The sequence below is a fragment of the Puma concolor genome, chromosome B1 (genome assembly GCF_028749965.1).
Source record: "Puma concolor isolate L17-30 chromosome B1, mPumCon1.1.hap2, whole genome shotgun sequence".
Classification (NCBI taxonomy): domain Eukaryota; kingdom Metazoa; phylum Chordata; class Mammalia; order Carnivora; family Felidae; genus Puma; species Puma concolor.
The window spans coordinates 74,769,063-74,783,892 of NC_141670.1; the positions used below are offsets into that span (position 1 = coordinate 74,769,063).

General features: G+C 43.5%; 1 protein-coding gene across 2 annotated transcripts in view; it reads right to left on the minus strand.

Annotated features, from left to right (window-relative positions):
• Positions 1 to 14,697, minus strand: part of TMEM131L (transmembrane 131 like) — a 171,350-nt gene extending 156,653 nt beyond the window's left edge. For both annotated transcript variants that reach the window (XM_086704081.1, XM_086704080.1), the window contains exons 1-3: positions 14,509 to 14,697; positions 13,738 to 13,808; positions 5,297 to 5,340 (exon numbers count right to left, since the gene is read on the minus strand). In XM_086704081.1, the coding sequence (XP_086560207.1) occupies positions 5,297 to 5,340; positions 13,738 to 13,808; positions 14,509 to 14,632 (239 nt within the window). In that variant the 5' untranslated portion in view covers positions 14,633 to 14,697. The remainder of the gene's footprint in view (positions 1 to 5,296; positions 5,341 to 13,737; positions 13,809 to 14,508) is intronic.
• Between the last annotated feature and the right edge of the window lie 133 nt (positions 14,698 to 14,830).

Here is a 14,830-nt window from a genome sequence, read left to right on the forward strand (position 1 = left end):
ATTCAACCAAATATAATTACATAGCATTCATAGAAGATTAAGTCAAGTTAATACAAACAAAATCTTCAGTGAGGCCAATTTCCCTGAAAGCTTTCCCAAACTGTGTTTGAGATCATAGGCTGGCTACTCCAGAACCCTCCGCCCCAGGATTAATGGTGGTCTACTTCGGGCCCTGCCCTGGGCCATCTGGAGAGTGAGACACAGAGCCCTCCTCCTCTATCTAGATTCTCACCAGGGACAGATGTCAGTGCCACCTACACTTTTCTTGGGACATCTGGAGACTCTATTTTATGGTCAAATCTCTCTTGAATCTCTCTTCTCTCTTGAGTCCCAAGAAAGACTCCTCTATGTGAGTGCTCTCAGAGACGAGGCATTCATGTTGTAGAATTCATAAGTACTGACTCTACTGACTTCAAGTCCAACTTAATTATCATTGAGAATTGGCCTTGTGGGGTAGTAATTAAAACAAAAATCTCAAAAATGTTTGAAAAATGTGTAAAGAGGTAGTAATAACTTCATAAATAAGATTTAGGATAAAGGACATTAACCTAGCAGAGCAAATCAAATATTAGATTATAACCCAAAGTATAAATTAATATCCATAAGTCCATACTGATATAAATGACTGAATAAATGAGAGAAAATAAGCAAATTTCCCATAAAGAGGAAGTCCAAATAATTTATGCAGGTGGAGCTTAATTCCATTTAATGACTTATCTCCAAAGAGTGTAGCACGGAAAGATGGAAAGAAAAGAGTTAGCCAGGTGATTAAGGTCAACATCAAAGTGATAAGCCATGCTGATAGCAGATATCCTCAATATGTGATGAGAATACCAATGTATAGCTGTGGCCTTCCTCCCCAAAACACATAATAACCCCAGTCTAACAAAGAGGAAAAACATCAGGCAACCCCAAACCGAGGGATATTTTACAAAATACCTGAGCAGTACTCCTCCAAACTGTTAAGATCTCAAAAACAAGGGAGGTCTGACAAACTGTCACAATCAAGAGGTCCTAAGGAGACATGACAACTAAAAGTAATGTGGGATCCTGGACAGAGAAATGACACCAGGGAAAAATTTGTGATGTTCAAACAGTGTGGAGTTTAGTTTATGGTAATGTACCAATGCTGGTTTCTTAGTTGTGACAAACGTGCCACAGTAATGGAAGATGCTAACTGTAGGATAAACTGCATGAGGGGTATATAGGAATACTCTGTACCATCTTTACAGCTTTTCTGTAAATCTAAATCTATCCTAAAGCCAAAGGTCTGTTTTAACTGTAGCAAGACATTATATGAGCTTTGGAGGTATTAAATTTTTCATTAAAAAAAATTCCCAGGGGCACCTGGCTGGCTCAGTTAAGCGTCCAACTCTTAATCTCAGCTCAGGTCATGATCTCACAGTTCAGGAGATCGAGCCCCACGTCAGGCTTTGTGCTGGCAGCACAGAGCCTGCTTGGAATTCTCTCTCCGTCTCTCTGCCCCTCCTCCGCTCTCTCCCTCTCAAAGTAAATAAACTTAAAAAAAATTTCCAACTGTGCAGTAAAGGTAAGTGAATACTAAGTACTTAGGTGACTCATTTACATGCCACATGACATCACACTTACAGAGGGAATTCTTGCCAAGGACTCCAGAACCTACATTTTCAGAAAATCGACACAAAGAAAGTTTTCTAATAGCACCATCCAACCCATGTCATGATGTTATCTTTACACATAAGGAACAAATTCTAAGCAAAAAAAAAAAAAAAAAAGGCCAGAAGAAACAAAGAGGAAGAGGCTTGGAAGTTTGGAAGTCAAGTTAAAAGGAAGGCAACTATGGATAATATGACAGCAAAATACTAGAATATTTTATATCGAGAAGATTAAAATATATAAATCAGGGCTGATCAAAATGGGAATCATGATTAAGAAATTTTTTAGTCAATCCAGTCGTGGCAAACAGCATTTTTTTTTTCCATAAATAAGATGGACTAAAAAAATTCCATGGATGGATGGTAGTGATTGGTTGCACAACAATGTGAAATTACTGAATGCCACAGAACTGACATTTAAAAATGGTTAAAACGGGGGATGCCTGGATGGCTCAGTTGGTTGAGCGTCCGACTTCGGCTCAGGTCACGGTCTCATGGTTTTCAAGTTCAAGCCCCACATCCAGCTCACTGCTGTCAGTGCAAAGCCTGTTTTGGATCCTCTGTCCCCCTCTCTCTCTCTCTGCCCCTCCCCTGCTCATTCTCTCTCTCTCTCTCAAAAATAAATTTTAAAAAATGGTTAAAATGTAAGTGTAACGTATATTTTATCACAGTAAAAAAATTTAAAATAGAAAACAGTATGTCCTAGGTAGTAAAGGTAAGCACTATTTGATAAATAAACTATGTGCATACACATTCATACATCCACATATATGCCTATGGGCAGGTAGGTAATCTTGATGTAAAATGCATCTCTTACCATGAGTCACTGTCAAAAAGCCCGAAAGCCACTGTTCTAAATCACTGCTACAATTCTCTCTCCCCACACACCTTCACAGCAACCTGACACTGTGTCAAAAGACCAACAGGGATAAAATCTACTAATACCTTAAAGTCTGACAGAAAACTGACGAAAAGAAACCAGTTCCCAGTGAGAGGAAAGGAGAGAACCGAAGCAATCTACAAAAGAGGAGAACAAAGGCTAAGGCCCGAGCAACAGACTGGATGCACCCACCCCCGGAGATGCTGCCCAGGCCTTCCATGCTCCGGACTCACAGCATCAACTGCCTCCCTGCCATCTCCAGACTTGTCATACCAAGTCTGACATTCCGATGAGACAACCAACCAGAGTTCCTGATTTCCCTCCCCCTAATTCCTTTCCCATCCCTCCAGATTCCCAAGCCAAATTTTAGAAGCCCTCCATGACATACTTCTCTTTCCCTCACTCTCCACCACTGACAGAGCAATGAATCTGTTCCACTCCCAAAATTCATCTCAGAACTTTCCACGTCCCTTCATTGCCACTCCCACCAGCCTCGTCTGAACAACTGCCAGCATCCTGCGCCTTTTCTTAATTTTAACCGCACACTCTAACAGAGGATTGTGACAAACTCTGAACTCTGCCCCATATATTTATCCTCCATTTAAAATTTTATACAATGAATTTAAATGGTCACAAAGAATGTAATCTCTGGAATATTATAAATGATGGCATCTTTAATAAACTCACAATCACTTCTGGCATCTTTAATAAACTCACAATCACTTCTTAAAATATATTCAACGGAATCTAAATACCACTGCAATGAAATCCATCATCATCCATTTTTTTAAGTAATCTCTACACCCAACGTGGGCCTCAAACTCATGACCCCAAGATCAAGAGTCACACGCTCTACCAACTGAGCCAGCCAGGAGCCCTATCATCACCCATTTTTTAAAAACACATCTATAAGCATTCCTGAATAGCTGGATATTCCCTCTGAGGATTTTAACCTAATACATACATCTTTATGTTCAAATACTTGTGCAACAAAACTATGGGTATACACTGAAATAGGCTTTTTAAAAAACATTCCTGTGACCACAGGGTTCAAGTGTTAAATATTTTTTTCTTCTGAATTGAGTTACCATTACAATTTTTACTAGTACAAAACTGATCAACAAATTTTATAAATTTTGATAGGAAATTAAACATAAAGAGACAGATTTACTGAAAATGCATCCTTTAATGAAATGGATGAGTGTCTTACCCCCTATCATTTGTTCATGTAAATATTATATTTAATATAAGCACTAAAAAAGTTTGTTTACATAAACAGATGTGAATGGAAGGAGCATTGTTATAGCACCGTCCCTATATTCTCTAAACACTCTCAGTGTTTATCCAAAAATCACAGTGATCTATGATTAAAAATAACTTTTGGGGCACCTGGGGGGCTCAGTTGGTTAAGTGTCCGACTTCAGCTCAGGTCATGATCTTGCGGCTTGTGGGTTCGAGCCCCACCTCGGGCTCTGTGCTGACAGCTCGGAGCCTGGGGCCTGCTTCAGATTCTGTGTCTCCTTCTCTCTCTGCCCTCCCCCACTCATACTCTTTCTGTCTCTCTCTCTCAAAAATAAACATTAAAAAAAATAATTTTTGATCATCTATCAACTGCCAATTTGATTATGTCCTTAAATTTTGTTGAAAGATTCAAAAGCCACCAGAGCTACAAAAGAATTTGTCATCTAATCAGAGTTAACTGCTTCTCCTAACCAATATCAGCATTTCAAAGCCACACCTCTGATTGCCCAAGATGAAGTACTCATAAGACTGGGGCTGGGTAAGAAGTATGCCTTTCTTTTGTAAAGTGGAGAAGAGAGATTACAAAAGAAGAGGTGAAAAAGGATAACTCACAACCTCAGATCAATTTCAGGAGACTATAGGACAGTGGGATCTAAAAGCTGATTCCCTGGAAGTTATCCCTGTGCCCAGGTACTGCTTAGAGTCTCCATGCACCTCCAAGGGACCAGACATCTCAGTTTGACAAGTGACTGAGACTGTACCATGACCAAAGTATTCTCTTAAAAATGTAGTTTACACCTTTCAATTTGCTAGCCCCTGCTTTAAATCCTTCAACAAACCATACCACCCTTAAAAAAACAAAACCCAACCTCCTTAATGTGTTTTCTAGGGTCCTACCTCACTTCACTATCCCACAAACCACCCAAGCCTTCTCCAAGTTCCTGGAATGCTGCCAGTGCTTCCTACCTCAGGGCCTTTGCACCTGCCATTCCCACTGCCTATAGTACATTCCCTCTGTTTGCTGCACAGCCATTCCTCCACATCCTCCAGACTTCAGTTTAAATGTAACCTCCTAAGAGGGGCCTCACCTGACCACCCCATCTTCTTCAATCTAATTCTTGGTAGTTATAATAGCAATATTTTGTTTTATTTACAGTAATGTCTAACTACACCACTATATGCAACACAGGTTTTGTTCACTGTTTTATGCCCAGCACCCAGCTCTGTGCCTGATGCTCAACAGATATTTGTGAGCAAGAGGACAGCATAAGCATGCCACGAAAAATGTGAAGTTGAGAGTGCATGTGAGGGGGGGGGGGGGGCAGGGGGGTATTTCTAACAGCTTTCTATACAACCTTATTTTAAAACAAAGTCATATGAATTATCAGAGAGTATAGATACCCCAAATGCCAAAGAAAAAGGTATATTACAGATATGTCAAACACATAAACATAGCTGTACATATACCAAGTCTTTGACAGCATCCAAAGCGAGCAGCAATATTCAGCATGCAGGTATTTGCTCCTGTTGTTTTTCTTACCTCTGCTCTTGAGAATGTTCCTCCATATCCTCTTCAGAATCACCCTATTGACAAAAGAACATGGTTTAACAGTTTTTTCAAAATAACACAAAAATCTCCAAAAGAAACAGTTCTTCAAATTAAACACAGGTAATAACCTTGTAACAAATATCTAAAAACAGTGCCTGATACACAGCAGGCATTCAGTATCTACTGAAAGAATAACACTAGTAATGACACCACTAAAAGCCATAAACAGCCAAGTGATCCCTTAGATATTTTAAGTAAAGATCCTCATTTAAAACCACAACCTACATAATCTCAAAATTAGTTTGACATCTCTTCTCTCCAAGAGCCTTTTAACATTTAAGTTACACAGGGGCACCTGGGTGGCTCAGTCGGTTAAGCGTCTGACTTCGGCTCAGGTCATGATCTCACAGTTTGTGAGTTCGAGCCCCACATCAGGCTCTGTGCTGACAGCTCAGAGCCTGGAGCCTGCTTCAGATTCTGTCTCCCTCTCTCTCTCTGCCCCTCCCCTGCTTATGCTCTGTCTCTCTCTCTCTCAAAAATAAATAAACATTAAAAAAAAAAAATTTAAGTTACACAAAAGTCACACAAAATAAAGTTTAACAATATAGGAAATGGATCGGTTAGCTCACAATCCCCCAAATGGATATCCGACGTATTTTGACATCAACATAAAAAAGGCTGATCAATTTTATAAATAGTATAAACATCACACTCAAAAGCACTTCCAAAATCCTCTCCCAGACTTACCAGGCTAAAATCTAACTACATGTCATATAACAAGAGGGTAAAAAGAAAAGGCACGTGAAACCAAAACACAAGGGCAGATCGGATTAGATACCACATGTAATCTGCCGGACGGACACGATGTTGACCATTCTTTCCCGAAGCTCACCATTGCTGGCTTCAGGAATACCAAGCCTTCCCGGTCCTCCAGCTTCTCTCTAACCCTTGGCTCTCGGCACTTACTGCCTCATTGCCCTCTTCCTCCCTGTCACTGCCAGTCCTCCTGGGCCCAGACTCCCTACACCAATTCGAACCATAGGGCCCAAATCCCCAGTGCCAGCCCCCATGCCTCATTCAATCACACGTGTGGATACTCAGGGAATGCCTATCCTTCCCGAGAGCAAGACTCCTGAGATTCTGGTGAGCACTGCACCAAGCCATGGCCAACAGATGGCAAATACTCCACAATACTTGGAGGATGGATTCATTTACAGCTTCAGCCCTACTGGCAAATGCCTCCAGGACATATGCATTTTGTCTCCCCAGAAATAGTTACAACCAACACTTACTTATCAACATCAGGGGCCCCTGCCAAGTGGTTTCTGTTCTAACGCGCCTCTTTCTGTCAAGGATACCAACATCCTCCTTGACTCATGGCAAACCTTAAGGTCATCTTACACTGCTCTCCTTCCTTCACCTCCAGGCATAAAGACCTACCCACTCATCTGAAATAGAATACAGACCTGTCCTTTCTTCTCCATCCCTTCTGCCAGCAAATCAGCCCATACTATCAGCACCCCAGGCCTCCATTACTACCACACACAGGGCTTCTTCCTCTGTTTAAGACTGCTGCCTCCAGGGGCGCCTGGGTGGCTCAGTCAGTGAAGCGTCCGATTTCAGCTCAGGTCATGATCTCGCAGTCCATGGGTTTGAGCCCTGCGTCAGGCTCTATGCTGACAGTTTGGATCTTGGAGCCTGCTTCAGATTCTGTGTCTCCCTCTCTCTGCCCCTGCCCCACTCATTCTCTCTCTCTCTCTCTCTCTCTCTCTCTCTCTCTCTCTCTCTCCCTCCCTCCCTCCCTCCCTCTCAAAATAATAAATAAAAACATTACCAAAAAAAGAACAAAAAACAAAAAACAGACTGCTGCCTCCAACCCATCCCGTGTGCCACTGCAAGACCAATTTTCTTCACCATCAATCATGACGTACCACCCGCATGGTATGGACCCAGCATCCAATGTCATTGCGTTAATCTCTGCTCGAGAGCCTTTCACGACTCCCTAACTGCTAGTCAGATGTACTCCAAGCTCCTTAACCTGTAACTGAGCAACTGTCGATTGACTTTGCCATAGCCATCTCAATCTCTATAGCCACACTTCATCAAGTGCTCTGGGCTCCAATTCAAAGCATCGACTTTAAAAACACTGAACTGTCACCCATGTAAGGGTCTAGACAAGGCCCCATTCACACCTTTGCTAATGCAGCTCTCCAAGTGCCCTCCCACCCTTAAGCTTTAACAGACCCCTCCAATACACACTGTTCTTCCTCTCTCCTCTCAGTTCCTACATTTCAGCACTTGAATGTTATCTCAGGGTATTACCAGCCTTATCTCCCCAACACCACCAGGCTCTCAAAGGGCAGGAACCAAATCCTGTAATTCCCCCACCCCCTCCTTTAGCAGTGCCTCAGGGCCCTTGCACTAGCTATTCTAAATCTCCCACTGCTTTCAAGGGTTGGTTCAAATGTCAAATATATCCCTTCTCAAAGGGATCTACCTTGACTTAAATTAAAACTCCAGTTCCCATCACCTGAATCTTCTCCAGTCTGCCACCACAAAGCACTGATGCCTTCCTAACAGACTAAATAAGTGACAATTTATTCTACTCCTTATTTACTATCTATATGCCTCCTGTAGACTGGAAGCTCCACAAGGGCGGTAGTTTTTGTTCAACGTGACACCCACAGCACATAGACCAGTGCTTGGCCCACAGTACGCACTCAACAAACGTCTGCAGAGCTAAGTACTGTCTAGCTGGTTCTTAAATGCTAATGGATATATACCTTACACCTGCTGGAATGGCCATTACCAAAAAGACAAGAAATAAAAACTGTTGGTGAGGATGTGGAGAAAAGAGAACCCTCCTGCTCTGTTGGTGGGAATGCCAACTGGTGCAGCCACTGTGGAGAACCGGATGGAAATTGCTCAAAAATTTAAAAATTGATCTAACAATTGCCCTTCTGGGTATTGATCTGAAGAAAACGGAAACACTAATTTGAAAAAGTATCTATACCCAACAGCATTATTTACAATAGCCAAGACATGTAAACATCTATCCATTGATAGATGAATGGATAATGATGTGGTGGTTTGTGTGTGTATGCAGATATATGTGTACATGCATATAGATATATACATATATATGTATACATAATGAAATACTATTCAGCCATTAAAAAAACACACACACAAAATTGCACCACTTGTGACAACACGGATGGACTGTTAACGGCATTATGCTAAGTGAAATAAGTCAAACAGAGAAAGACAAATACTTTATGGTCATTCTCAAATACAGAATTTAAAAAACAAAAACAAATACCAAATTCATAGATACAGAGAATAGACTGGTAATTGCTGGCAGGGGGTGGGGTGCAAAACGGGTGAAGAAGGTCAAAAGGTACAAACTTCCAGTAATAAAATAAGTGAGTCTCTGGGGATGTAATGTACAGCATGATGGCTAGTTAATAATACTGCGCTGCATATTTGAAAGTTATTCAGAGTAAACCTTAAAAAAGTTCTTATCACAAGACAAAAAAAAATGTTTTTATAATTGTGTATGGTGACAGATGGTAACTAGACTTACTGTTATGTTGTACACCTGAAACTAATATAATGTTGTATGTCAATTATACCCCAATAAAAAGTTTTAATGCTTTTTAAAAAAATGTTTTTAATGTTTATTTATTTTTGTGAGACAGAGAGAGAGACAGAGTGTGAGCGGGTGAGGGGCAGAGAGAGAAAGGGAGACACAGAATCTGAAACAGGCTCGAGGCTCTGAGCTGTCAGCACAGAGCCCGATGGAGGGTTTGAACTCCAGAACAGTTAGATCATGATCTAGGCCAAAGTCAGACGCTTAACTGACTGAGCCACCTAGGTGCCCCAATAAAAAAAAATTTTAAGCAAAAATGTAAAAAATACTAGCGGATATGACTACTGATTATTTTTAAAGACTTCATTAAGCAAATTTTTCTAACTCAAAACAGAACAAGAAAGTATCTCTCTCAGACACAGGAACTTTATCACAACACTTTTCCTGGTCAGACTGCTAAAACTCACACAGAGCACAGGCTTTAACCCTAAACACCACCTGGGTTCAAATCACACCACTCCTGCTTTAATATAGCCTTGGGCAAATTATTTAATGACTCTGGGCCTCAATTTCCTCATCTGTAAAAATCAAGTCATAACACTTCACAGTTTTTCAGGTATTACCATGAGTATTAATAACTCATAAAGTGCTTAAACAATGCCAGTGATATTCAACCCATGTCAGCTATTATTTTTTTTTTATGTTGATAGTGGAAGTAGATTAAGCCCAAAATAAATCTCTATGACAAAAAGATTTCTAAATACCAGTCAATGATTCACTGACTGGAGCAAGATGCTATTACATAACACAGTACCTGAGATAATAAAGAATTCAGATATTCAATGTACCATTTCCCGTTTCACTTTCTACTAGTTTCCGTTATCTATACCCTCAGACTAAAGGGGTAAGACATGAGTTTTTTAAAGGCAGAGACTCTTTCTTATTCATCACTGTATCCCAGGGGCCTAACTGGGTCAGGCCCATGCTAAGCGTCTGCTAGATGAACAAACAAGGCCAGAAAAGCACTGAGCCCACCCCCCCCAACCCCCCCCAAACAGACCAACATGATTCTGTATCAGGTAACAGCTGTTCTCACTCAGCACCAATGTCTGTGTCCCAAACCTAGCTAGGGGGGGTTAGGAGCGAGACTTCTCTTCTCAGCAAAGGCCGAGTGCATTAGAACAAATTCTAGATTCCCTTCTTTCTACTAGAACTGATACAAAACCATGACAACAACACAATAATAGGAAATCAAAGCTTAAGGCATTACACCTGCCGTCTTCGAAACTAACTTAATGAACAGGACAACACACTGGTAACTGCCTCTCCTCCCCTAGGAAGAACTCATGGGCTAGCCACTGAATGCCTTCTGTATGCAGAACCATGGGGCCACAATGGGCCCACCAAGATCAAAAGCCCAAACCCTCTTACAGGAAATCCAGTTAGGGCAAGAAGGCACCCCCCCAAGGCAAAGGAAAAACTGCAGACACCTAAGAAACTCAAAAGGAGAAATAACAGTGCTGCTGCCTAGTTAGAAGTCTAGAAGGACTGGCTCTTTGGGAACAGCAGGGCAATAGCATTTGTCCTTCCATTCAACATGTGGGGCCTCCTCTGCCAAGGGTCAGGCTGTAGCGAGCATCCTAGATGACTGACTGGAGCAACACACGAGGTCAGATTGCGGAAGGCCCCGAGGGCCAGAGCAGGTCAAGGGGATCAGCGGGATTTTTACTTGAAGGCGAAGTAGGAAGGTGCACAAAGCAGTATCTTGGCACACTCGCAAGTTCTTCTTGATAATAAGCTAATGAAAACATTTTTTGGTTCCTAACCATCACCACTTTGGATTCAGTGTGTTGAAGGAGGGGTAAAGCCAGAAGGGGGGGAAATTTCTGTAAATCTAAGAATAAAACCGCATTTTTTTCTTCCTTCTCATCATCACCAGGGATAGAGTTTTTTATGTTCCTACACCAAAATATCCTACCACATAAAACAGCATCTAACAAAAAGATATGAATAATATTATGTATCTATACAACTGCAGAGAACATACAGGACTGAGTTATCTGCACTGGTTCAAGCCCTTCAAAGTAGGAAAGCTGTCCCATGCTCTCCAGAGACCAAATCTAGGAGTCAGCTGAGATACTGACAAAATAATAGGTAACATATATGAAGAGCTTACTAAGTTCAAGATACTTTTAATCCTCGCAAAATCCTCTGAGATCAACACTGCTATTACCCCCATTTTGCAGGTGAAGAAACTGAGGACGAGGGGTGAAAAGGGATGGAACCGGGAGTCAAATCCTGGAACCCTGGACAGAATTTGGAAGATGAGACCAATTCAATTGTTACATTTGTTTTTATTAATGATGCACTCTTCTAGTTCTTGATCACTTAAAGACCCATTAGAAAAAGGAAAAAAAAGAAAAAAGACGACCCAATCACCAGAAAACATTTCAAAAATAAATAATTATAAATAATTAGTGGTGGTAAATGTTAATATTCAATTCTGTAATGCCACATCTTCTGGTGTTCCCATTTCACCTATCACTGACAAATTTTAGCTTCTGAAGCTGCCTCGGAGTCTTCTAAGTGAAAGGAACCCAACCTAGAAATTAATTAAGGAGAAACCCTCAAATTTAAAAAACACCTATAAATACTCTCTTTTCAGCTGACTCCATGACACACGAGGGAGCTTTTGGGGGGGGGAGGAGGAGTCAAAATACTTTGAAGAGAATTCTCTAAAAATAACTGTCTTCAGAACTCACTGCGGTTTATATGTGTATATATTATATATATGCAGTTTAGAGAGATATGCATATAAACGTGCAGTTTAGATAAATAATATAGATCCATATATATCCTCACCCCCACCCAGGTATGTGCAGGGTAAAACAGTCTCTAAAAGATACACATATAGACAGAAACGAAGTATTTAGAAAATTATTTTGAACACCAGTTTCACTTTCATTATAGCTTTGATTAAAATAGTTTAGTTATAAATGCTTCTATACTGAGTAGTCCAGAAAGACAGCTTCTAAATTGTGACTTTTTTTTTTTACCAAAGCAAACTGTATTATCCATATAAACAAAACAAAACCAAAAATTAAGACTTTTATAAAATAACTTTCATGGCTATAAATAATATCATTAATCCTATCACAGGCCTTGACATTTCCATCTCTGAGCCCAGTGACTAAATCTTCAACTAATGCGCCAACAAATCAGAGTCTATAATTTACTTTCCTTTCTGTCTGGGTTGGCTTCCAACACTAACCAGTAAGAGGGTACAGGCTACAATTGAGTACAAATGCAAATGCATATGGATATACACCAGTGCTTCTCAACCGGGGCAATTTTGCTCCCCAGGGACATTTTGCAATGCCTGGGGACATTTTTAGCTCTCACAACTGGGGGGAAGAGGGAGGAGAAAGTGCCACTGGCATCTAGTGGGTAAAGACAGAGATGCTCTCACTGCTTGACATCCTATAGCCCCCACAACACAGAATTCTCCACCCCACAGTGTCGTTAATGCTGCTTTTGAACACCACTGAGATACACAAATATAACTATTTTTAAAAAGTAAAAACGTCAAATTTTAAATGTGGATCTTTCAGTAGAATCATGAACAATTTCTATTTAGTTCTTTTCATCTTTATGTATTTTCCAAACCCTCCCAATACACATCTGTTATTTATAATCAGAAAAAAAATCCATTTGGGAATAGACTTTTAAGAGGACAGACTATTTGCTCCCCATCCCGATAAGGCTTCTTCTCAAAGGACTGGTCTCATTCAGCTTGCAGGCCTTCAGGGAAGGTCCAAGAAAATTTTCCTCTAAAAATCACCTCTCCGCCTTGAAGCTGTTATTCATTAGCCCTGGTAAAGGGGAATATTCTGAATATCTCAAAACCAGCACTCTAATGCTTCACATAGGAGGGAGAAACTGAAATGTAAAACAGCACAGTTCTTCAGGGAACTTATAGCTAGACATCCTGTTTTTCCAAACAGCCACCAGAGACAACATAGAATTAAGTGCTGTCACCAATGTGGGAATTAATGAACATCTTAAAAACTACCACACGCAAGCTGAATATTCCCTTATAATTCAACACCCCCCAAAAAACAGTATTTGGGGTCACTACTGCTGCTGCTGTAAAGCAGTCAACAATATATTAAAATGTGTACATCTGCACTCAAATGTTAAAATTAAACCTTCACACAATGCTTTGCAGGACCGTATCTACGTATGATGCCACATATTCTCAATGAAATGCTAGTAATTATTTTTCCACATGCAATCATTGTATCACATGGGGGAGAAACCCCCAAAACCTGAAATTCAAGTTGTTAAGAGGGTGTATCTAACACGAATTAAAGGCCCTTGGAAAAAATCCAAGACTACAATCTTTTAAAGTCACATCTTCATCGCAAAGCTACTTAATGCTAATGGCAAGTGCCACTCACTAACACTTGTGAAATCAATATTCCTGTTGTCCTCAGGCACACACAGCTCCAGCTCACTTAGGGAACAGGGCACACGTCCCTCGCGCACCCAGGTCTACAGCCCGCCGAGGGGCCCGCCCTTCCCCTCCACAAGGCTGCCGCTGGCCTCGGCCCTGCTGAGGTGGCCTGGGCTCCCACCTCCTGAACTTGGGGCGGGCGTGACTCACGCCCTGTCACATGGCGCGGGAGGAGGCTGGGAAGGCCACCGCTGCCAGGTGTTCAGGCTCGGCCCGACCGTTTATTTGCCTTGCAAAGTGGCCCGAGCGCCTGTGCCGCTGGGGGGCCGACGGCCTGTCCTCCCTCGCACACCCACACCAGCCCTGTCACCTGGTCGTCCTCACCTGAGTGGGCAGCAGGAGTTCCCCTTCTTCTGCCTGCCACAGCTCCACCACGTTCTGCAAGGGCTCAATCGCTGCACGAACACCAAAAAATACACCGCATTTTAATGCACGGAAAAGAAACGCTTCCTGTTTCCCTATCATGCCCCCGTGCACTCGCCTCACCAAAACAAGTCACCCTTTCCTTTTCCAAGCGGAGGCCACCCGAGGACAAGAACACAATGGACGGGGTGCAAGCGGGCGGCCCCTCTGACAGAGAGTAGGGAGCGTGCAAGGTCGGGGTTCTTGTGCTGGGCGGGGTGGGGGGGACGCAGGGGGATAGCCACCCGGCGGGCCGCTCGGCGCTCCGCATCCCGCAGCATCTGGGGCTGGCGTCTGCAGGATGGGTCCTGGGCGGCCAAGCTCGAGGAACAAAGCTGCAGGAAGCCGGGCCGCGGCGGGGCCCCAGCGCGCGCCACACAAAGCGGGGGCTGCGCCCGGGGCGCCCGGGGCCCGCGCACAAAGGCTCCGGGGCGCGTGCGGCTAGCGGTCCGCGCCGCTGTCCCCAAGCTCCGCGACTGCCCAGCTTTCCGTTTGTCTGAGGGCGGGGGGCGCGGGAGGGGACGCCGTGGTTAGAAAATGTTATCAGCCGAGAATTGCAACCGCTTTCCTTCCTCCTCCTGCCCCTTTCCCCTTCCTCCCCTCGCCCTCTTATAGATTTCAGCAGTTCCCTAAAAGAAAGAGAAGGGGGGGCGGGGTGGAGAAGGAGAGCGAGCACAGCGGCGCAAGGCTGACCTTGTCCCTGAGCCCCTCCCGGGCGACAGCAGGGCAGGAGGACCTGGAAGACGCCCAGCAGGAGGTTCACGGCCGCGGCGGTGCGGCAGTAGCAGCCCGGCTGCGGGCGTCGGAGCCCCGCCATGCTGGTGCTCGCGCTCCTCTCGGGTGCTCGCCGCGCTCGCTGTTCGCTCGCTGGCGCCGGGGCTGCCTCGCCCCGGGCCCGCCCCCGCGCCGCCCCGCCCCGCCCCGCCCCGCGCCGCCCCCGCCCCCGCCCCGCCCCCGCCGCAGCCGCCGCCGCTGCCGCCGCCGCAGCTGCTGCAGCTCCGGCCCCGGGCGCGCC